Genomic DNA, 23,092 nt, shown 5'->3' on the forward strand with positions numbered 1-23,092 from the left:
GACTAATGTATACCTAGAAAACCTAATGAAGCAATTATCATTAGTTTCTATAGGAAATGGAACTTTAAAAGTTCCTCGATTACCGACTACTTGCTCTACTTTAAAATGCAAATATTCCAGTTTTTAGAAAATTTCTTTGTACCCTTGGTACTGATGTATTCTCATACCAACAGAAGACATCAGTAGTTGTTCTTGCAAGTTTGACCTCTCCCTTTATCTGTTAAAATGGTGCCAATTCCCCTCCCCAGAAATGCCACATAACACAAATGGGAATTGCCTCCTAGGTGGTCTTCTTCCTCCTACTTCTCCAACCCCTTCTCCAACTATGAAGCAAATCTGGCACCGTCTGGGAGATACAAGAATGCAATCAACACCAAAATGCAGAACCAAATCTCTAGCCATTTTGCTATGATTTTAGGAGGTGATCCACTCGTTCCTGTCTTGCTTACTCATGTAACACCACCTTCACCAACAACAACCACCAAGCCTTTTCCCAATTATTTGGGGTTGTCTACATGAATCCCATGTTTTCATTCCGCTCTATTTAAGGCCATGGCCTCAATCAATCCACTATTGGTCATGGCAAAGGTTTATGCCGGCTGCCAAGCTACTTAACGCAACCCTTCTCCTTTATTTACTATTGCTTACCCACGTAACACCAATTAGGTATAAATTTACACCTTGACAATATTTTAAAGGGAGTCTTAACCTTGCAAATACTTTTATAAGGAGATCCCCCCTCTTAGGACCTGACCAAGTAGCTGTAAAAAGATTTCACATTGAATTTACCATTGCTCCCGCCCTCCTAATTTCCACTATGTAGAAATGCTATAAGAAATCCATCCTCGAATCTCTCCTAATACTTTATGATCCACAAACCGGACATCCGAAGAGCAGTTTATTCCTGCCAAGTGTGTGGAAGTCAGCAATTAAATAGCCTAAACCATTGAGAGAAAGCCTCCATCAAAGAGCCCTCTCCATGCAAAACATCTAATATAAATTTAGTCCTCCCTCATCCCGTACTCAAAAATCAATGTTTGCAGTGAATTCCTCATCCCCACCTAATGCTCTTGTTGACACCCATCTCCTGAGGCCCGTTTACTTTGTAAACCAGTCCCCTGAGGTGTCCCCATATTCTGAGGCTGCCACCCCACCCTATCCTATGCCACAGGCCATCATGTTTAAGGCATATTTGTACAATTACTTCCATAACAAAGCATGGTTACTCCTTTAGACATTTTATCCACAAAGCACCAACTTGAACTGGAGAGCTAATAATTGGGAAAAATGTATTAGAACTCCTCCCCTTTACCCCAAAGAAATCATGCTCCTACCTCTCTCAACTTTTTGGCATTGAGACAGAGATGGTAAAAACTTGCGAGTCAATATCTCTCCCTTGGATGGTACTGTCTCTTCGACCCACCTGCCTCTTTTCAAACCTCTCACAGTACCCCAGACTGCTTTTGGATCTGATGGGAGAACCCAGTTGCAGTACCAGGAAAGGAGATATGCCACTCTACAGCCCAGAACAGTACTGAGACCCTCATTGCTACTTTAAAGCCCTTTTGACCAAGTAAATTAGCTTGACTTTGAAGCATTGTTGGTCCCTGTTGATTAAGGATATTGGGAGGGACGGAATAGGCACATACCTAACTTTTTCCCTTATTTTTATAGAGTGGCTGCCCAAGCTGTTGCACCAAGGAATGCCTTTCAATTTTGCTGGAGTACCCACGACACACACACACACACACATGTATATAGAATTACATATATCATGTCATACTTGTCCAAGTACCTCTTTGTATTCTAAAGCTGCAAATCTGACCTGTGTAAGAGAAATGCTTTTCAGTACTATTTAGTCCAGTTGAAAAGTAAGAAGGGTTTCAATACCATATGGTTGGTCACCTCTCTACCTGTTAATGAGAAATTATTGGATATTGAGGTTGATTCTCTCCTTTTTGAAAAATGTTAGTTACTTAAATATTCCTTGATTATACTTGGGAAAAAAAAAATTTCCTAGAATATCTATCTGTGATCCTGTTTTGTTTTCTTATGGATAATCCTACTTGTTTCGTTGGTTTGACAATAAGAATTGCATCCCAGACCCAATATTTCAATGGCTGAAGTTGCGGTGATCATATATTTGATTCCATCTATTCTGTAGAATTACTCAATGTTGTAATGGCATGTGAACTTAACATCAGAATTTTAGTTTCTATTGCCAACAATCTAAACATTGTTGTCTTATAGCTTTTCTGTATAGCTTGCTTGCTAATTTTACTCTGTTAAACATAATTTCTCGCAGATTTTTAGTTGTCTTACTTTGTTTATTTCTGACATACATTGCAGATCTTCCTGACTTGGAGAAGGCCAGAGGAAACTAACAAGAGACGAAGTGCTAGAGTAACATGATGATGATGGAGTTTTAACCTTTGATAAAATGTGAACTGTGGTCCTCTCTTTACTTTGTATATATATCTGATCTAAGTTGTGGGTATGGAAAGTAGGGGCTGAAATTTGATTTTCAGTCTTTTGGCATGTAAAACTTGAATATCTTATTAGAGACTATCTTTTAGTACGCTTGAGGTTCTTGAGACTATGGTGACAACTCTGTAATATCACTGAGTATCATTCAGTGGCCTTCACCTCTATTTCTGGGTTTAACTACAGTATTATTCTAAATGAAATTTTGCCCTGGATTGGTTGGAAATATCACCGACGTAAATTGCCTTTCCCATTTTGTATCACATCCAAGTTGTCCAAATGGAAAATTATGGAGAAGTGAGGACTATTTTTTATTTATTTATATTTATAGAAGAGAGAACAATCTGGAGGATGAAGATGAATGGAAGGAAAATGTAATCTAATTCGCTGGCAATTTCAGCAACCCTAGACCAAAATTTACGCATTCCTTAATTTTGTATTGCTTTTAATAAATCAAAGACACTGAATATTGTTTCACTTTTTCAGTATATATATTTATACCCGAAATTTAATTAAAAATGGGTATAGTCCTATGCCATTTTTTACATCGTGCCGGTCAGGTAAAGGTTGGATTTTTTCCCCTAGTTCTAAGAAATTATTATTTGTATTCATGGGATTAAAATTTAGAGTAAGATATCAGACCTATTTGACTTACCACAATTACTGAATCTATTTCATTGTGGTTTTTGCTAAATGCTATTTGACTTATCACAATTACTGAATCTATTTCATGATGGTTTTTGCTAAATGCTATTTGACTTATCACAATTACTGAATCTATTTCATGATGGTTTTTGCTAAATGCTAACTGAATTGAATTAGAATTATGATAAAAATCCTTTGTACCAAAAAAGATGTTCTGTTTGAAAAATCATTGTGAGTCACCTTTCTCCAAATAAGATATTATTTTTAAATAATTGAATCAAGGTTTTTCAAACAAGATATTTTTTTGGAAGCGAGAGTGTGAGATATATATGAATATAATCATATAAAGTTAATTTATTTAATTTTTATTACTACATAGTGCAAGGTTTGGTTGAATGGGATTTTCAAGTTAGTTTTTCCGTCATATTAAAAAAAATTAAATTAATTTTAGTTGTAAATCAGCTAAGCAATCAATCATTAGGTTATGTAACGGCTGAAATGGTTAACGGCGTTACAGAATCCACACGCTTCAAGTGACCGTCGGTCACCGTCTTCATCACATAATAAAATATCTGAAACTTGTTTGGAAGTCATACCTTTCAGCCCATTCTGTCGCTGGCATTAGCAGCATCGGACTGATGACGATGTACTCCGATGCCTCTTCTACGCTGGTTCGTCTTAACATCGGTGAGTGTAGGTATATATATTTTTCGCTTCCTTGAATTTCGATGTGATTATACTCTTCGATATTTTTGTGGATGCTTGTGATGTATTGAAATGACTTTGGATTGATGATAAACGTAGCGAATATACTAATCTGGCAAATTATAACGAAAAAATGGATCAATCAGCAAAAAATTTCAGCATTAGGAAACCTTAGTTTCATAATTTGGTAAATTTAATGGCGTTCATGTCAGATTCTTTCTCTGTATCTCTTTTTCCCTTACTTACCTTGCGCGCGCTGATACATATATGCATTAGTATAGAGTGAAGGCCATAAGCAATAGACTCTTCATGCTAAAATTTGTGTGCCTGGCTCGTGGTTGCCAGTTCTTTTCTTTTATGTATAATTAAATCGTACTTAGGAAAAAGGAAAAAAAAGAAAAAGAAAAGAATTAAATATGGCAGATTACAACAAAAAATGAGATCAATCAGCGAAAATTTTCAGCATTAGATATGCCGTACTTTTCATAATTTGGTAAATTTAGTGTTCATGTCAGTTTTCTCTCTCTCTCACACACAAATTGAAACATATGTGCACAAGTACAGACTGAAGGCCATAAGCATTGTCTATATAGAATTAATCCCCCCCATTGTCTATATAGAATTAATCAACCCCCGGGAATGCTGAAACCGATCTTTGTATAAGTCCACTCGTATTATGTTTTTATTCACAGGAGGAAAGAAATTTTGCACGACGGTTGATACTTTGACTCATCGCGAGCCTGATTCAATGCTAGCTGCAATGTTCAGTGGCCGTCACACTATCTGCCACGAGTCCGAGAAGGTATGTGTACAAAAATGTGAATATCCACTTTTATGGACAAATTTACATTCAGTATTTTTGTAGCTATTTTTTGAAATTCACTGTCTGTTATGATTCTTTGGATTTAATTATGTTATTTCTCACACTTTAATTTTTACCCATGGATTTCATAAGCCAAATTCATATTTGATAAACCTAATTTAGTTTGCCAATGTTGCTAAACTTTATTTGATCAAGATTTATTTGAGTTTATCAATTAGGTAACATCCATAAGATAAATATTTATAACAATTTTGTGATACTCATTTCATGGAGCAATGTCTGTACATTACTTGAGACGATCATGTACCTTTTCAATTTATTGATTAATTCATGCGTGAGCTATGCTGTAGGCAAATGTTTTAGATATCATTGCTGGGCACAAGATACTCTCAGTGGAAGGATTTTTGAAAAAATCATCTAACATGATCACCATAGTCTTACAAATCTTTTTGAGCTTTATGCCTTAAGCTCCATCTCAATACAAGGCTTTAGAAAACACCTTGAAACATTTATGGGTAAATTAGCCCCCATGAGACTTAATCATTAAAGTATGATGGAATAATGAGGTGCGAACCATGTTAAATTTTACCTCATGATTGACGGGCGCTTTATATACAAATGTTTTGAATTTTTTTTAATTTTTACATTTTTGCATAGTGCTTCTCTAGCTTGATAGCTTTTTAAAAGTAGTATGATTGATTGGCTACTTCCAAATCCATTTTGTATCACAGTGTGTGAGAAAGCAATCATGATCATGTGAGTTTTGTTCAGAGTGGTGTCATCGGCATCCTTGATTAGTCGAGGAGTACAGGTTTGGGAGATCAAGTAATTTGATGAGTTCTTTAGTTTCTGTATTGCGCTTTTTGTTGGAGAGTCATGGAGATACGGAGGATTATTTGAAGTGGTAAATTCTTTAGGAGCATAAGTTTGATGTGTGATAGTTCTATAAAGTGTCGTATTATGAGGGTGCATTCAACTTTCCTTTGAAGGATGTAGACTTGCTGGGGGGCCTTCAATAGGGGTGGCTTTTTAGGTATGGATAGCAGCCTTGTAGGCTATCTCGGCCATTGAGAATCTAGTGCAGATGGGCAAGTTATTGTTGACAGTTTTGTATGTGAAGGAGTACAAAAGATAACCATAGATGATTTTATGTTTCATTGTGGTGTTGCTAGAAATTTAATATCTTCTCTATTTACCCTTTTAGATTTAATTGGCCGATGGCTAGATTTTTTGGGGGCAGTCTAATAAATGAGTGGAGATGCAGCTTTATAAGCTAAAATGCTTGATGTTGAGCTACTTTTTTGGTTGTCAGGGAGTTTTTCTTTCCCATTCTTTTATATATTTGAGACATTAGTTTCTTGGATGGAGCTTGGTTTCTGTGTGATACCTTTGTACTTTGTGTGTACATGGGTTTAACCTCATTTTGACAGTCTTTTTAGTGGATCTCTTTTCTGTTAAGAAAGGGTTGATTGGTTAGATAGAAGCTAAGAATGCTATGTATATATCAGTTTTACAATATTATTTCTTGTAGACATTTGTGACATGTAATGCATTTTAATTTTCTAGAGAAACTGTCATTTACAATTCTGCACTATGCATTGCTTTATTGGATGACAATAAGATCTCTTCTCATATGTTGAAGCTGTGGAAAGTCACTTTGTTGGATGTGGAGGAAGCATTAGTGTATTTAATGCTTAGTTAAATCAATAGATTTTGGATAGGTATGGCCATATGATGTTTGATGCTCCTCTTTAGATATACACTGTTAGGCACTCAGGAAAGAAAAAAAAACTCGTATAAAATCATGGATGGTAACAATGGTTTGTGGTCACTAAGTACTTGAATTACTTTATTGATTGGCTATAATGACAGATGAAAACTTATTTTGTTTGTTTATTTATCAATTTTTTTATTGATCAGCTATTATTTTTTATTGCGACCTAGAGGTCGCGGGTTCTAAACAGGAAACAACCTCTCTGCATGTAGAGGTAAAACCGCATACATCTACCCTTCCCAAACCCTGTAGTGGCGGGAGTCTCGTGCATTTGGCTAACCTTTTTTTTGTATTTATTTTAATGATCAAATTTTTTGCGATTAGTAAAAATTCATTAAAGGCCCTCAAAAGGGGAGCGATACCAAAAGAAATCACAAGCCACGAGCCGTGACGTTACAACTTTATGCTATCAAAAAAATCCAAAAGACTATCCGTAGATATACAATTCTGCCCATTTACAAAAAAAATAAAATAAAAATGAATTCAGTATGTTGTATTTGAGAGACCAAATAGGAGACTCCTCCCTAACAAAGGATCTCGTATTTCTCTCATTCCACAGCCCCCACCATAAACATAGAGGAGTGGCCCTCCAAGCATCACGCACTCGGCTCTCCACTATATACCATTTCCAAGCCTCAAGCAGGTCGACCATTGACTCAAGAAACACACAAGCCAATTCAAAAGCAACCAAGAACATATCCCAAATATCTCTCGCCACCGGGCAATGTAGCACAAGATGGTTCACAAACTCCCCCGCCTTCTTACACATGCAACACCAGCTCACCATGACCTAGTGTCTCCTTCCGAGGTTATCACAAGTGAGAATGCTTCCAAGGGCAGCGGTCCATGCAAATAAAGCCACCTTCAAAGGGGTTTTTGTCCTCCAAACAGCTTTCCAAGGAAAGGGTTGGCTAGGAGTCTCCATTAGATTCCGGTAAAAAGATCTAACCTCAAACACCCCCCTCTCGAGGAAGCCTTCCACACCATCTCATCCATTCCCACAGCCTCCACCACATCGTAATACAACAATGCAAGGAAATCAGTGACCTCTATAATCTACCAATCTTGAAACTCTCTACGAAATTGCACATCCCAAGTAACCCTTCCATTATCAAGCCGATAACAGTCAGCAACTACAGCATGCTTATTCATGAAAATCCCGAAAAGGCGAGGAAATCTAGAAGCCAAAGAAAAATCCCCGTACCACCAGTCCTTCCAAAATCTGACTTGTCTTCCGTTTTGGACTTTGCACTTGATACATTTGAAGAACTCATCCCACCCATTCCAAATGAGCTTCCAAGACCCCATACCTGCTCGGACTCTTGCTTCCTTAGAAAACCAGCCTCCATTTCCTTACCCGTAGTGACAAGAGATGACTCGCCTCCATAATCTTTCCCTCTCGCCCCCAAATCTCCATAACGATTTACCTAACAAACCTTTGTTGAACACATCTAGCCTTCAAATTAGGAGTACAAACTCTCTCCCAATTGACTAGGTGGTATTTGTACTCGTCTCCCATGACTCCCCGTAAAAAAATTTCTCTGAATCGCATCAAGTCTTTGAACCACTGTCTTAGGCATCAGAAATAGGGACAAAAAGTATGTAGGCAAATTCGAAAGAGTGCTTTTCATAAGCGTCAGCCTCCCCCCTTTCGACAAGTACTACTTTTTCCACCCCCAAGCCGCCTCTCAAATCTTTCAACCACCGGATCCCAAACTGATAATCTTCTTAATGACGCCCCCAAGGGAAGCCCAAATACAAAATCGGAAAACAACTTGTTGCCCAAGTATTGACTCTAGAGGGGGGGTGAATAGAGTCTATGGCAAACAATGGCCAATTTTCCGATTTGCAAATTCTATTTAAAACCTTCAACAATTATGCAATAATAAATATATAGACATGAACAATTAATAGCATAAATGTAAGGAGATAAGGGAAGAGAGATTTGCAAACATTCACACGACGATTTTAGCGAGATTCGGAAACTCCTACTCCTCGGCTCAAGACCCCTCTTGAGACTTTCCAATCCACTATGGCACCTCCTTACGGGTGGAGAGCAAACCTTTGCATGAAACAACTCCTTACTTCACTTTGCTAAGAGACAACCTCCCTTAGTCTTCCTTTGGGTCACACCAACCCTTACAAATTGAAGCTAGCTTGCTTCTTCTTCCTCGGGCCACACCAGCCCTTACAAATTGAAGATCAAATTTGTTGCATACAAATGTATCTCTCAAAGATTGATATGCAAATCAAAGCTCACAATAATCTCTCACAGATTTGATATACAATGTTTAGCTCACACTAGAGTATGTATATGAATACAATGAAGCTCAATACTCTTCTAATGATATGGAATGAGAGAGTATGATATATAATGAAGAACAAAGCTCTTTGGATGCTATATAATGTTTGTCAATGGTAGCAACTCTTAATCCCGAAGTCCCCTTACTCTATTTATAGAATTTTAGCATCTAATTCAAAAATAGAGCTGTTGTGCACACTGCTCGAGAGGAAATAGCCGTTCAGATTCAGATCTGGGCAAGGTTCGGTCGACCGAAATGAAACACCCTTGTGTTTCGGTAGACCGAAGTGAAACCCTTCTCTGTTTCGGTAGACCGAAATGGTTCAGGTTGGCCATGATTCCTTATTTCGGTAGACCGAAATAGAATGGTCCTGAATTTCGGTAGACCGAAATAGACCTGCTGCCTCATGAATTGTTCTAAGTAAACAGGTGAGACAGTGCACTACAGGACATCTGCACAGACCTTATTTCCATTGAAAACATTTAAGTAAATGTGTTTATATACTTTAAGTTTACAATGTAAATAAGGAAGTACCCCCCATTTGGATTCAATAAAAAATACTAGAAAATTGAAATCCAACTAAATCAAAATGTAGAAATTCAGTTTTAGTACAAATTTGGATTTCCGACAGTTTTGGTAAAAATGAATCCGCATGTAGACCAATGTAGACTTGGTCAAAAATTCTGATAAAATTAGTTTAGGCTAGTTGAAATATAAAGAGTTATTACCGGGAAAAATTATTTTGAAATAATCATTATTTCAAAAATCCATTTTTTACACTTAGCCAAAAACACAGTTTTTCATGACGCGCATTCTGGGGTCCTAATGTCCGTTACCAACTCATGGTAATGAAGGCTTCTCATGCCTTAATTGTTGACCAATATGAATTATATGATTGATGTGTATGGTCTTAGCATTTCTAGCACAAGTGATGAGTTCTTTCAAAGCTTATGCAAGCTTGAACTAACTCACTCTTTAGCAATAACTTTATGTGTCAATTATATATGAATGAAGTGCATAGTCTATTGCTAATGGATATAGGAGCATATGAATGATGACACGATATGCATGGTCCTATAGAAATGAGCTTCAAATGGATTCATAAATACTTTGACATTGAATCCTAAACACTCACCATCTTATCTACCCCTTTCTTCACGCTTTGTCCATGATCGTGTAGGCTTTTAAGTAGACTCGCTTTCTTCATTTCTTTGAGTTGCTTTCTTGCTCGTTGTAGTCCAAGCCATCTTTGGATGGACTTTGCATTTGGTTTTTTGCAATTTCATGTCTTCTTTGTATCCATTACTTTCCTTGATGTGATCTTGAATAATGGAATACTTGGAATGATCTTTCGTGCTTCATTTAGGTCATCCTTTGAATGTGAATAATTTATAACACTCAATGTAAACATTAGTCCTTAAACACCATTAATGGTTTGTTATCATCAAAACCTCTAGATTGTCCTTGGATGGAATCCTTAAGGTCAACAGAACCAACTCTGCATCCCATGATCAATAAGCACGTTTTACTTGCACTTTTGTTCAACAATTTTGCTGGACCGACACATAGAATGAGTGCATCTTTTTCCTAATACTAAAACTAGAACAATTTTATAGAATTATGATGGAGTAGCTGCAAATCTTTACTTAAAGACGCTAGAGCTTCCTTTCTGTGAAATCCAACAAAATCTTATATCTGGATCTACGGCGTGGAAATTTTCATCAGTGTTCTCATCTTGGAGAGAGTAGCATATCTCTCATTGATGTGGATCATTGTTGAGATAGCATCAATACTGTTACATAAACTTATCTGTGGGTTCCAGTACTGTAGCTGTATTATCACAATGCATTACAGGTCATAATTTTTTATCTACTATGATACTATCTATGGTATTTCCTATCTCATAAACAGTAATGTTTTCTAGTGTTAATTAATTAGAGGTCAACGGTAGATAGTATTGACCTTGAGTTAAAGTAGTAATAGTCGTGACAAAAATTGATGGAATTGTGCCTACAATTCATGTAACGACAATTGCAACGAACCCAAGCAACAATCACGAAATATGACAGAAAAGAAAACACACCACGTACAAAGGACGCAAAGATTTATATATGGTTTGGCAAAGCCTACGTCCACGGTAGAGATCTGGCGAAAGTCTCCGCCCTAAGTGCCCTTATATATCGGGCTACAAGAGATACTAATAAGGGTCCACGGTCCACAAGCAAAAAGGGGTCAAAAAGCTCATCCAATGGGTCGTCGGGTCATAAGTGGGTTGCAACGCAACCCGGCACCAAATTCGGGTCACAACATCACAATTCAAGATACAATCATATGTCGCTTCCTTAATGCAACATTTTTTGACCTACAACTCAAGATACAATCATATTTTGCTTCCTCTCAATGCAACGCCAATATGTCTTCTAGCAGCCAAGGATGAGTTTGATCCATTTGGTTTTTCGATTTGTTCAGAAAACAAAGGAAGTTCTGAAAACTTATATAAACTCAACATTCATAGTCGATCGTGTTATATGATGTCAAGAAAAATAAGCTAAAAGATTAACATTTAGCCAGCTATGATTAGAATGGCAGTATAATTACGAATAGGACACTCATGGAAAGCTGCTATGTTTGGTGTGGTGTATTGATGAGCTCATTCATAAACTGATACTTCAATGGGATTCATATTTGAATTCTATACCCGATCTATTATGTCTAGTCTATGAATAAATCAATCTTTAATTGTATTGAATTCTTGCAGGGGTATGTCTTTGTTGATAGGGATGGGGAACATTTTCGTCATATTCTAAATTGGTTGAGGGATGGCGTAATTCCCACACTAAAGGATTCTGAATATTCAGAGCTTCTTCGAGAGGCAGAGTACTTTCAGCTTCTTGTAAGTCTTTATTACATCTAGTTGAATAGCATCCATCCTGTCTTGGTTGTCGAGCTTTATTGTCAGCTTTACATTGTGTTCATTTTGTCAAGTGAATGCCATTAACTGATGAAATGTTCATGCTGCTTCAAATTATTTGGTTCACACTAAGTTGCAACGCAACAATGATTATTACCTTTTTTTCCTTTAGTTTCTTTGTTCCTTTCTTTCCTTTTTATTTTTATTTTTTCCTGTTCTTACTTTTCCTTTTTCTCTTAAAATAAGCCAATGCCTGTTGTTTAGATGCCCTTCATTTGTGATATAAAAGGTCCAGCTTCTAGGGAAGTGTTCAGCTTTGTAAAGAACATAATAATCTCGGAACTTCTGATTTACATGGTTGGGAACTGACGTGTTTTGATATTTTTCAATTTGTAAGGCCTTGGTCAAATTGCAATTTGGGCTTGAATGGGAGCTTCTTGAAAAGGAACTCGAACTTCTTATGATAATTGTCATTTAGAGAGCGGCAGTAATCCAATTAAGGAGATACATATTATAATGTGCCCCACATACTGTATGCTTTTGTCATATAGCCGATCCCAAGAGTTAGGAAAGGCTTTGTTGAGAATTGATGTATTTGTTGAGACTGATATATATATATATATAGAGAGAGAGAGAGAGAGTTGAACGCCATGATATTTAGGTCTGTGCTACAGCAAGCAATGCATAAAATATTTTCTTGAACATCCTGAACAAATTGACTTCATACATATTGAAAATGTTTTGAAGATTTATAGATCTTCTTGCAAGAATTCGGAAATGTTATACATTATTTATTTGTCTTTTCTTTTTTCTTTTCTTTATTTTCTATTTTTTATTTTTTGGTATCAGTCTTTCCACAATTATAGGTAAGTTCTGGTTGTCTCTCAATCATAGAGTACCGGTTATGTTTCAGGGACTAATAGATGGAATCAATGCTGTTTTGAATAAGAAGAATGAAGGTGAGGAGTTAGATACTGAACTGACACGCATTGATATTATCAAATGCATTCAGTCTGAGAAAGTCAGATTTCGAGGGGTGAATCTTTCTGGCCTTGATCTTTCTAAACTGGTAACCTTTCCCATTCCCAGATCTTTCTTCATAATGACTTCCATATTTGTGCTTGCAGATTTGGTTCAAAGGGGAAGTGATTATCTTGCTGTTACAGCATTTATGCTTTCTAGAATTAGTTTATACACGAGGGGTTCTGTTTTTTTATAGCCCAGTTCCAGTTGTGTGCTTTCTTGTGGGGGTGTAACTATAGAAATCTCAATCTAGGATGACAGAAAGAGTGGAGTGCTTCTTAATTTGACAAATTGTGTTTTTTTTTTTTGTTACTTTTCGTTTGCCATTTTTTCATCCTTCCTTTTTGGAAATCTCTGCAAGATGTCGAAGGATGTGAGACAAAAAATGTACAGAAGGTACTGCTCCCTCCAACTTGATCTGTTCTGAAAATATGCAGGACTTGTCATATGTGGACTTCAGTTATGCATGTCTTAGAAATGTATTCTTCTCACGTGCAAACCTCCAGTGTGCGAAGTTCCGGGTAGGTCTCGACATAATGCAATATCTCTGCTATGCTTATTGTTAGTTTCCTGAGAGTTGTATGGATATATTTGTTATGAATGGAAACCATATTCTTGTCATGTGCCAGTCTGCGATCTGAGTCATTTTATGGACAGACAATTATTTTGATTTTTTTTACTTATAGTATATTAAGTTTGCTTTGTGATATTATATATAAAAGCATGGAGGATTCTCGAATTATACATGCAACTTTTGATTTTTATTGTAGGATGTGGATGCTGAGGCTTCCATTTTTCACAATGCAACATTGCGCGAGTAAGACTCGACAAACTCCTACTAAGTTGTAATTTTTTTTTCAAATTTGCCAGCCATCTTAAAGTTGCTGAATTTTTGCTGTCTAATATTATTTAAGTCCCCACTGTTTGATTATCATTACCTTATTGGTACTTTGTAGTTCATATAGACTTTTGTATAGATTGCTGCTGCCTTAAATAATTCTCTCTTGCCTAGGGAAGATGTGAATTCACAGGGGCAAATCTTCGTGGAGCTTTACTGGCTGGAGCTAATCTTCAGAGTGCAAACTTACAAGGCAATTGTTATTTCTTATCCTGATAATTACTCAATAATCTTTACATTATTTATTTGCAATTGTTGCTAGAGCTATGTTCTGATGGACTCTGACCTTTTCTATTATTGACGCTAGCATGAAGTTGAGGGAAAAAAATGATTGGAACTCCTTTCTCCCGGGTTCTGTGAATTTTATTTACTACTTCACTCCTAACTTAGGGAGTCGAAGAATTCATGCATGAACTTGTGCCACTAAGCTCTTGTAAGATGAATTGGACCGAATTTGGACTTTGTTAAATCTAAGATAGTGTATGTTTGGTTCTTGTTGGTCTTTTGGACTAAGTCCTGGAAGGTAGGACCGTAGGAATCCCATGGTGGGACCCTGCAGCTCAAATTTTCTGGTTATTCATTTTTGGCTCCTTCATTTTAGGGCTTGATTGATTTTTCCTGTAAATTTTAAAACTTGATCGCTGTAATTCTTGTTTATGTTTTCTAGATCTGTGTTAGATGGACTCTCTTGTTCCTCCAAGGTACCCATGTCGACACAATGCCACACAAATTTGGTATGGGGTATATGTCAAATACACAAATCCAAATATTATATGTCAAACCTTTACATGCGATGATGGAAGAAGAGTGAAAAGCACAAATTTGATAGTAAAGGGTTTTCTACTTTCACATGTAGAGATGGATGGAAGTTCCTTAATTTCACCAAAGTCCCATTTAATTTAAATTCTATTAAATATATTCTTAAGCAAAAATGTCATACATTATAATGTATTTAAATGTATAGGACATGCCTATGTACCCACACCCAACTTTTGGAAACACTTATGCTAAGATTTCAGTTTCAGGGTTTGTGCCTACAGTAAAGAAGAGAAGAAAAATAAGTCATGTATTCGATTATTCAAAAAAATGTCTGTAAGAATACATATACTACATTCATACAAAGATGAATAAAATATGCACGAAAGAGGGCCCCAAGTCCATGTAACATAGTTCCAAAGCTGACTATTCATGGAAAAATTGCATTGAATTAAATCTTCTCTTTTTATTTTGCAGATGCTTGTTTGATTGATTGTAGCTTCTGTGGGGCAGACTTGCGTTCTGCACACCTACAGGTTCAGTATCTATAAAATATAAATTATATGGTTCACTCATATTTGGATATGTTTGGTTTCTCTTTGAAATTGATTTGACATTATATTGGGCCTGGTGACTACGGTCATCTGCCTGAAGTGGTTTTGTCTGAAGGCTGCATCATGCTATCCCAAAGGACCCCAAACAAACCTGGTCATTGGACCAAAGCTTAACTTTGGTTATTATTGTCGGTGTTAATAGCCTCTTTCTTTTTTCTTTTGTTTCTTTCGGTTAAATCATTTTGCCAGCCGACCTGCATTACATCCTAAATAAGAAGGCTCTGAAGACTATTTTGTAGTTCTTTTAAAGTGGCATATTGGTGTCCTTTTTTCTTTCCCATTATAACTCCCGCATAGGAGATGCATTTATTAATCCTAAGAATCTCATTTGTCTAGGAATCCGATTCACAGACTTTGGTAGGCTGTGTCGTCTCCATCTCTATAGGAGTAAAAATGAAACTTGAGCACAGGGAAGTTCCATAAACGTGTTTGCAGGAGATAGTTAAAAAATAATTAATATAATCAATTTCTTAAAATAGTAGTCATATACAAATACTAGAAAATAATTTTAAATATTCACAAAATTTCAATAATTGTTATAATAAATGATCACATATAATTCGAGTTTAATCAGACATAATATATTGGATGACTGGGTTTATATTAAAATATGATCTTTCTTTTTATATATATATATATATATATATATATACACACATATATGGACTACATTAAAATAGTTGATTAATACAAAAAATAATTTAAAATAGGCTTTCCTTTGGATCTTGATGGGCATTAGCCCGGTCCCAATCAAATTTTTGGATGATAATTGAACTCCACAAAGAACCCGCTACCATTTGACCTCTCTTTCCGTGTGACTTAAAATGCTTAGTGACAAGCTTCTAATTGTCACCCTCCTGGCTCCTCTTGCTACTGTTGCAGAACTCATTGTGGTCTGAATCTTGTTAGCATTGGTAAGAGATTCAAAAAACAATATATCACACATCTTTACTAGCTTGTCAATACTCCTTCCTAATTTTATGTTTCCTGTTTCTTTGATAGTCAACAAGAAGTTACCTGTTTCTTTGATATTCCACAAGAAGTTATCAGTCATAGCTAGCAATGGAAGAAGTCTGAGATCAAAAAACTAATGCTAGTGTTTACTTATGTTATTTTGATAATTTCTGACTATATCTAGTCATTGGTCAACTAATCAATCTTCCAATGCTTTGCAAGAGAAAAATTTTACTGCAAAGTTCCAAAATTTTGATCAATGTGGATAGAAAATTTTGTGTAGATGAATTTGCTGCATGTTCTGCTGTAGTGAAGTTAAATACTTTTTGTGATGTTCTAGTGAGTGGTGAAAGCATTTATTTGTTTGAGAAAGATATATACTTCAAGAAAAGGGGAAAATGTGTTCTTTGAAAACAAGAAAGATCAGAAGAAAAGTTTCTTTTTTTTTTTTGTCGTTGGTGAACATTTATGAAAATTTGCCTATTCTTTCTATTTTGACTTGGAAGGATTTGTTTGTCTTTGAACATTTATGAAAGTTTTCCTATTCTTTCTTTCTTTTTTGACTTGGAAGGATTTATTAATCTTTGTACTGAATTCTTCAGACTGCTGATCTTACCAATTCCAACTTGGAAGGAGCCAATCTGGAAGGAGCTAATTTGAAGGTAAAATCTTTCTCAGGATTGTGGTTATGCACCAATATCTGGCTCTGATTTTTCGTTAAATAGTATATATAAACAATGTACACTGATAAGGAGTCGAACAAACAGAATTGTTTATAGATCTTCAAAGTTTAATATTTCTCCTAGTAGCACACAAGACACTCCACTAGTAGGTGCTGTGGTGGTGTAAGACAGGGACACACCCAGGCACGGCCTGACATGTGTCCGACACTGCCAGGAGTGTCCCGAAACTTCTATATTTTTTCTAGTTGGACACGGCACTAAGAGAGTTGTCCATTGGAACAGAGTGGGGACAGGATATGGACGTGTTTGGGATACTTTAAGGACACGACAGGGTAGTTTTGCAATTACGAAAGAAAAGGGGTTTCCAATGCACTTTTAATACATATTATGGGTAAATAGAAAAATAAAATACAGTTTTAGCAAACAATAATAACACTCATCCAACTCTAAGCTCCAAATTAGTGATTATATTCATGATTATGTGGATAAAATGAACAAAAGTTGATATTTTGTATGCACAAAAATATATATAATTTATTGACATATCCCTGCTGTGCCAGTGTCCTATTTTTTTTTAAAATTTGATGTATCTCCCATATATTGTCATACCCATGTCGCATGTCCATACCTGTGCTTCCAGGGGTGGAGCCAGGATCTTGAGGTTGAGGGGGCCAAAATTATAAGCAACATTTGAACTTTTGGGGAGAAAAAAAAATATTACGTAGGCAAAAATATTTTACTATTTATTATATTCATACAAAAATATATCTATCTAAACTTTTGCCAATTTATTTAAATAAAAAAAACTAGTTATTTAAACTAAGCTTTTTATCAAACTTTCTGAACAAACACAAATAAGATTTATGCCAAAATTATAAATAAATTTTTTTTTAATTAAACAATTAGATTTTAATTTGTAAAAAAAATAAGAAATTCATGTAATACTTGCACAAATTAATAATCATTACACAATATATCAATAAAAATTATAAGTATGATAAAAAAAAACACAAGCAAATTAATAAAATAAGAATTTAGATTTTTCAATCATCGATTTTTGTTGGTATTCAAAACTTCAAAAGAAATTTTTGTTCTAGATTTTGTAAAAATTAATTTCTTATTATGTTATAAAATTCTTATAAAAGCATTCCAATAAAAATAAATAAAAAGAAAAAAAAAAGTAATCGTAAAGAATCACGTATGAGATGGAATTTTAGGATAATAAGGTTATGGAAAGAATCGTAATTGAGTTGGAAGGATTTTAAGATAGTCACATTATGGAAAGAACTATGTTTGAGTTGAAATTTTAAGATAGTCACATTAAATTTTTATATGAGTCAGTTTTTATCGGGATTCTATAGTCGTCAATTAAATCACTTTCTTTTAGATTATATATAAATTATCTTTTGTTAAATGATAATTAAAGAAATTTTTTTTTTTTCTTAAGGCCAAGTACAGATTTTATACCATACATACTATATTATTTTTATTTTTACCTCTACTAAAAAAAAATTCCAAAAAATTAGGGGGGGCCATGGCCACCCCCAGCCCCCCCTTGGCTCCGCCCCTGCGTGCTTCATAATATTTCTTCCCACTGATGTTCAATAGGTTATATTGTTTTACTTGATGAACTACAGTAGAGGCACATGCTATGAACTAAAGTAGATATGGCAAATGTAGTAGTTTTCTTGAGCAATAAGAAATTCTACAATGCTTTAGCAATTCACATGTTTTTCATTTAAGATCTGCACCATGAGAGGCTTAATTTAGGAGTTAAACACATGAGGGAGAGAAAAATCGATGTTATATCATCCTTAATACTGCTACCGGCTTATGTAATTTGGTAAAGTTTGGAACATGATAGCACAAAAGAAAGACAGGAAGGAGATGCCTGATATTCCTTTTTCTAGATGAGTAACTTTGAGACTAACTTTAGTACGTCAAATATGATATGAAGGAAATTGGAAGACAGACTTGTTATTTGAGCTGGGACGCCCGAGGAAAATGGAAAATCATGAAGTTGAAGTACGAAATTTGTTGCCTAACCCACACTGATGAATGAGTTGGTCAAAGTGGCAGCTCAGGAACCAGATACCTCATGTTCAACTTTGCTAGAGTTACCTGATGCTAGGAGTTTGCAAGTGATTTTGTGCATTAGTAAAGATTTTTTCCGACTCAAAATGAGTTGGGGGCACCCTAGCATGACAGGGAAAGGAAATTTTGTTGCTTACCATCATTTTAAGTGGGGATTATGTTACCTCTATTTTGGAACAGGATCATGTGGGGACTTTCTAAATTCATCCTCCTTTCCTGCTTTTGGTAGCACTTTATTTTTTTTTGTTCCCTCTTTGAAAATAAATTAAACAGAACTTAAATCCAGTTTTTTTTTTTGCCTCCTTTCTCTCTCCTGATTGGTAAGAAGTTTCTGAAATTAGGTTTCAAATTAATTATGCAATCATGTTCATAGCTAAGTGAGGAATGTGTGCGGATACAAGGTGCGATATTTCATTTTCTTTGCTTTCTGGTGAGGAAGCATGTACTTGGTTCTTGTTTGAGCCATCGAGGTGAATGAGATGTTTGGCTTGCTAACTTGTTTGTGCTACTATGTTGAATACAGATATGTACACACTACTTTTATGGGGTTTTAGTTGTTATTTACTAGAGCAGGAGAACTTCATTATGTTATTAAACCAGTATATAGTTTTATACACGTGCACACTCATTCAGTTGCAAAAGCAAATGCGTTCAATTTTCTTTCTTTTTGGGTTATTTTTCAAATATAGATTCCTCTTTGCTTCTGGGTCAAAGGCCAAAGTGCAGAAATCACTTGAGCAAGCATTGAATAGTCCTTTAATGGTTATATCACAAAAAAGGGCTAGGCCCAATGCACGAGGTTCCTGCCACTGTAGGGTTTGGGGAGAGTTGCTCCCCCCACTGCGGGGCCTGGGGAGAGAGAGGTGTATCCAGCCTAACCTCCGCCTATGGAGAGACTGTTTCTTGTTTCGAACCTGTGACATTCAGTCACAAAGGAGCAACCTTACCATTGCGCCAAGGCTCGCCTTAATGGTTACATCAAATTATTTGTTTAAATTGTGGAAGTGTTTGTGAATGATTCTACAATTTTCTTCCAATTTGTGATATCTCAATTTTTTTGTTGTATTTAAATGGTGAACCTTATCTGTTTATGAGCCTTATCCTTGGACATCATCATCGTCATGACAATGATAATAATAGTCGTCCACTCTTTCTGGGTCTTCTTCAGGTTACCAATATATTCGTCTTTTGTTTAGTAACTTGAATAGCATAAGTAATGTGTGGGATTGATTATGTATATTTCAGGGTGCAAAATTGACTAATGCAAATTTGAAGGGTGCAAATCTTCAGCGAGCTTACTTAAGGCACGTCAATCTTCGTGATACAGTAAGAAAACAGATACAACTGAATTCTAAGAATTTGTGAACTTGTGTGAAAAATTAAGTTTTCAGTGTTATCGTCAATATATTTGGTGTATTATTATTATTATTAATTTTTCCTAGGTGGAGCATTATTATTTAACATTGCCTGGAAATGGAATAGCATTCTTCTCATCTGTTCAACGGTTGATACCTATATCCATTAAGCTTTCATGATGTCCTGTAGCTTATGAATTGAAGTGCAGGAACACTGTTCCAAATCGGAAACCTGTTCTACTGACCATTTTATTATTAGTTAACTGGCTTTCAATAGGCTCTCTCAAATTAGTTCCCACGTTTATTGCCCCCTGGCCTGTATCCTCGTATCATTCTCAGGGCTAAGGTCGAGATTTGTGAATTAGAACACTTAACGGATGTGACTTGTCTTGAAACTTGTGTCCGCGTCAGCCTATCTCGCGAATGACCAATTCTTTATCCTTCATGCCCAAGGTCTGATTTGGAGAAGTTACTGCTGCAATCTATTTTTGAAGCAGCAGTTATTTTCTCTCCTGCTGTATCATAACATGGGACTGCATATAGTGACCACACCACAGATATGTTGGTCATGAGTTTAAGAGTTTCTAAATGACCTGAACAATATGATCCAAGAGTTTCCAAGTGACCTGAACAAAAATGATCCAAACTTTCTATTTTAAGTTTTTTTTGGCATGCCTCGTCCTTTAGGCAATAGGTTGACGGTGTCTACTTTTTGAAATTTGTCCTGCTTTATTATAACACAGTTATGCCTGTGTTACCATAGGTTTTATAGGTTTCCAGCTGTTGGTAATTCTCTAGATCCTTCATTTCTACACATGTTTTGGTAGAGATGTAAATTGTGCATCAGGGATGTGTATAAATGCCACCACGATTTACTGTTATCTGTTCTCCTCCATCTTCATTCTATTGCATATTCTAGTAAAGTGGAGACAAATAATAAATGGAAAATTGATATATACATTTGTAAATTCTAGTGCTCTTTCAGGTCCCCCTTCCCTCAATGCACTATACTCAATGAAGAAAGAAAAACAAAATAAAGAAAAGAAGAAAAGAAAAAGGAAATAAAAAATGTTCTGACCATTATACTCCTCTCTTCTATTCCTTTCCCTTTGAAGTTGTCCTGTTGGGAGAGAGGAGATCTATTAATTGTTTGGTAATTCTTTGCGTATGAAATCGAATTTCTTTTTTCTTTCTCAGGTTTTATTTTCTTGCATTTATTATTATTATTATTATTCCATTTTATGTTGCTTAAAAGTACATTTTCTGTTGTTGCACGCAGCATTTGGAAGGTGCAAAGCTGGATGGTGCCAACTTGCTTGGAGCTATCAGATGACATTGGAGTAATGCAATATATATCTAATGTAACTGATATTATTGTCCTCTATGCCTAACTTGTTTCCCTTTACAATCGTATTTCTCTTAAGTCTTACCCCCTATCTCTTTCCCTATTTCTGCCAGTGGACTCTAGTAACTTGAGACTAATGTGCAGAGTAGTGTACAGAGATTCAGTAACAGTGGACTAGAATAAGATATTAAAATTTTGGTTTGTGGATAATTGCTGGACTGGGAAGCTAACCTGTTTAAGCTAACAATGTTGAGTAATATCTTTGGTCCATTTCTTATCAAGCTTAAGTTTTGCTTGGTTCAATTGTCAAAAAAATAGTTTTTTTTTCAATATTTAAAATAATAAAAAAAAAAAACAGTTTCCAAGGTAGTTATTTATGAATTTGAGGTTTTTTTTGTGTGTGTGTGTGGCAGAGAATTATGTTTACGAAATTCTCAACCTAGAAGGCCTTGGGACTTTTTTAAGTAGTTGGTAGTTTACATTGTAATGGAGGTTATGGAAAATGTTGGTGGTGGGAAGTGTTCAGTATTTTTATTTCCTAGCATGCGTTAAAAGATTAAAGAACCTGGTGAAGGCTTTTTCCTACTTTTTCTTTTTCTTTTTTTTTTTTAAATTAACTTTTTTCTGGGTATTTCTGAAAATGAATCAGAACCATTATGGTCAGTGATTTGAAAAAGATAAAAAAATAAAAAATAAAAGGTAGTTAAAAATAGCAAAATAAGGGTCGTTAAGTCCATTCGTTTTTGAGAAAAGGTCGGTTTGTCACTTGCTCAAAACTAAAAGGGAAAAAGAGAAGAATTGGTCGGTACCTCAAAGGACGCTTCGCTGTATCAGTTAGGAGCGCAAGACATGCAGAACAAAGTGGATTTTTTTTTTTAATATGTATTTTTAAAAATGAAAGTAAATACACATTAATCGAATTCTTTTAAAAAATAATATGAACTCAATTTCAATTGAAACTTCTCAGTTGAATTTTAATCCAATTCGAACTCTTTTAAAAAATTATATGAACCCAATTTCGATTGAAGCTTCAGTTGAATTTTAATTGCGATATTATTTCGTGTATTTAAGTAACTTAATATATATATATATGTACAAATTCTCAAAATGATATACTCCGTAATTTATCATTTCGATACTATCCCCGTGTTTAGGTTACTTGAAAGAAGAAAAAGAAAAAGGAAAAAAAAAGAAAAAAAAAAGGAGCAAATACGTGTCCTAAATTCTAGTCGGCAACGCTAAAAAGTGCAATGCTGGTAGTCCTTCCAAAGTGTTGATAGCGTGGTCGCTCATCTTAGGATACCAAGACCATAGTGTCGGCAAGCTACTGTACACTGTCCACGTGTCAAGAGATGAGACACAAATAATAAAGCGTTGATACGACTTTTACGGAGGGTAGATAGATTTATTGTCCACATTTCTTCCTGCCCCGATAATAAGTTAGGAGGAATAAATAAAGAGTGTTTCGTGGGCTCCATGAAGTGGTACGACTATGTGTAAGAGTCATGTGGATCTCTTTGATGTCGTAAAACTTGTGGTTCTGGTTAACCTCTCCCCATCACTTCCATATCCACCGTCCACGTGTCTTCTACAAATATCTGCATCAATAGTCCCATCACTTCCATATCCAGTGTCCACGTGTCTTCTAGAAACATCTGTATCAATAGTCATCACAAGCTATTTGGCTTTTTGTCTACTAAAGTATATCCATTCATCATTTACGCC

The 23,092-nt window shown here is 35.5% G+C and overlaps 1 protein-coding gene across 3 annotated transcripts; it reads left to right on the top strand.

Moving 5' to 3' along the window:
- The first annotated feature begins 3,691 nt into the window (after positions 1-3,691).
- On the top strand, positions 3,692-21,577 carry LOC132313702 (FH protein interacting protein FIP2). Of its 3 annotated transcripts, none has more exons than XM_059812604.1 (11): positions 3,692-3,816; positions 4,527-4,636; positions 11,493-11,627; positions 12,559-12,714; positions 13,106-13,189; positions 13,439-13,485; positions 13,686-13,759; positions 14,800-14,858; positions 16,493-16,552; positions 19,913-19,993; positions 21,302-21,577. In XM_059812604.1, exons 1-11 carry the CDS (start codon positions 3,768-3,770, stop codon positions 21,353-21,355), a joined length of 909 nt encoding a protein of 302 aa, XP_059668587.1. In that variant the 5' UTR covers positions 3,692-3,767; the 3' UTR covers positions 21,356-21,577. The 3 variants fall into 3 exon arrangements, with proteins under 3 accessions (XP_059668587.1, XP_059668589.1, XP_059668588.1); XM_059812605.1 differs by having other exon boundaries at positions 3,713-3,826; XM_059812606.1 differs by lacking the exon at positions 13,106-13,189.
- The last annotated feature ends 1,515 nt before the right edge of the window (positions 21,578-23,092 follow it).

Source organism: Cornus florida, unplaced genomic scaffold (assembly GCF_030987335.1).
Source record: "Cornus florida cultivar Cherokee Brave unplaced genomic scaffold, ASM3098733v1 CherokeeBrave_3.0.0_Hap2_Chr06, whole genome shotgun sequence".
In the NCBI taxonomy this organism is placed as follows: Eukaryota; Viridiplantae; Streptophyta; class Magnoliopsida; order Cornales; family Cornaceae; genus Cornus; species Cornus florida.

Bases quoted from the DNA above. Each gene is read 5' to 3' on its own strand.
- LOC132313702 (XM_059812604.1), top strand. From the start codon at position 3,768: ATGACGATGTACTCCGATGCCTCTTCTACGCTGGTTCGTCTTAACATC. The intron at 13,486-13,685 runs GTAAGACTCGAC...TGCCTAGGGAAG, and splicing joins CACAATGCAACATTGCGCGA to ATGTGAATTCACAGGGGCAA. The intron at 19,994-21,301 runs GTAAGAAAACAG...TGTTGCACGCAG, and splicing joins ACGTCAATCTTCGTGATACA to CATTTGGAAGGTGCAAAGCT.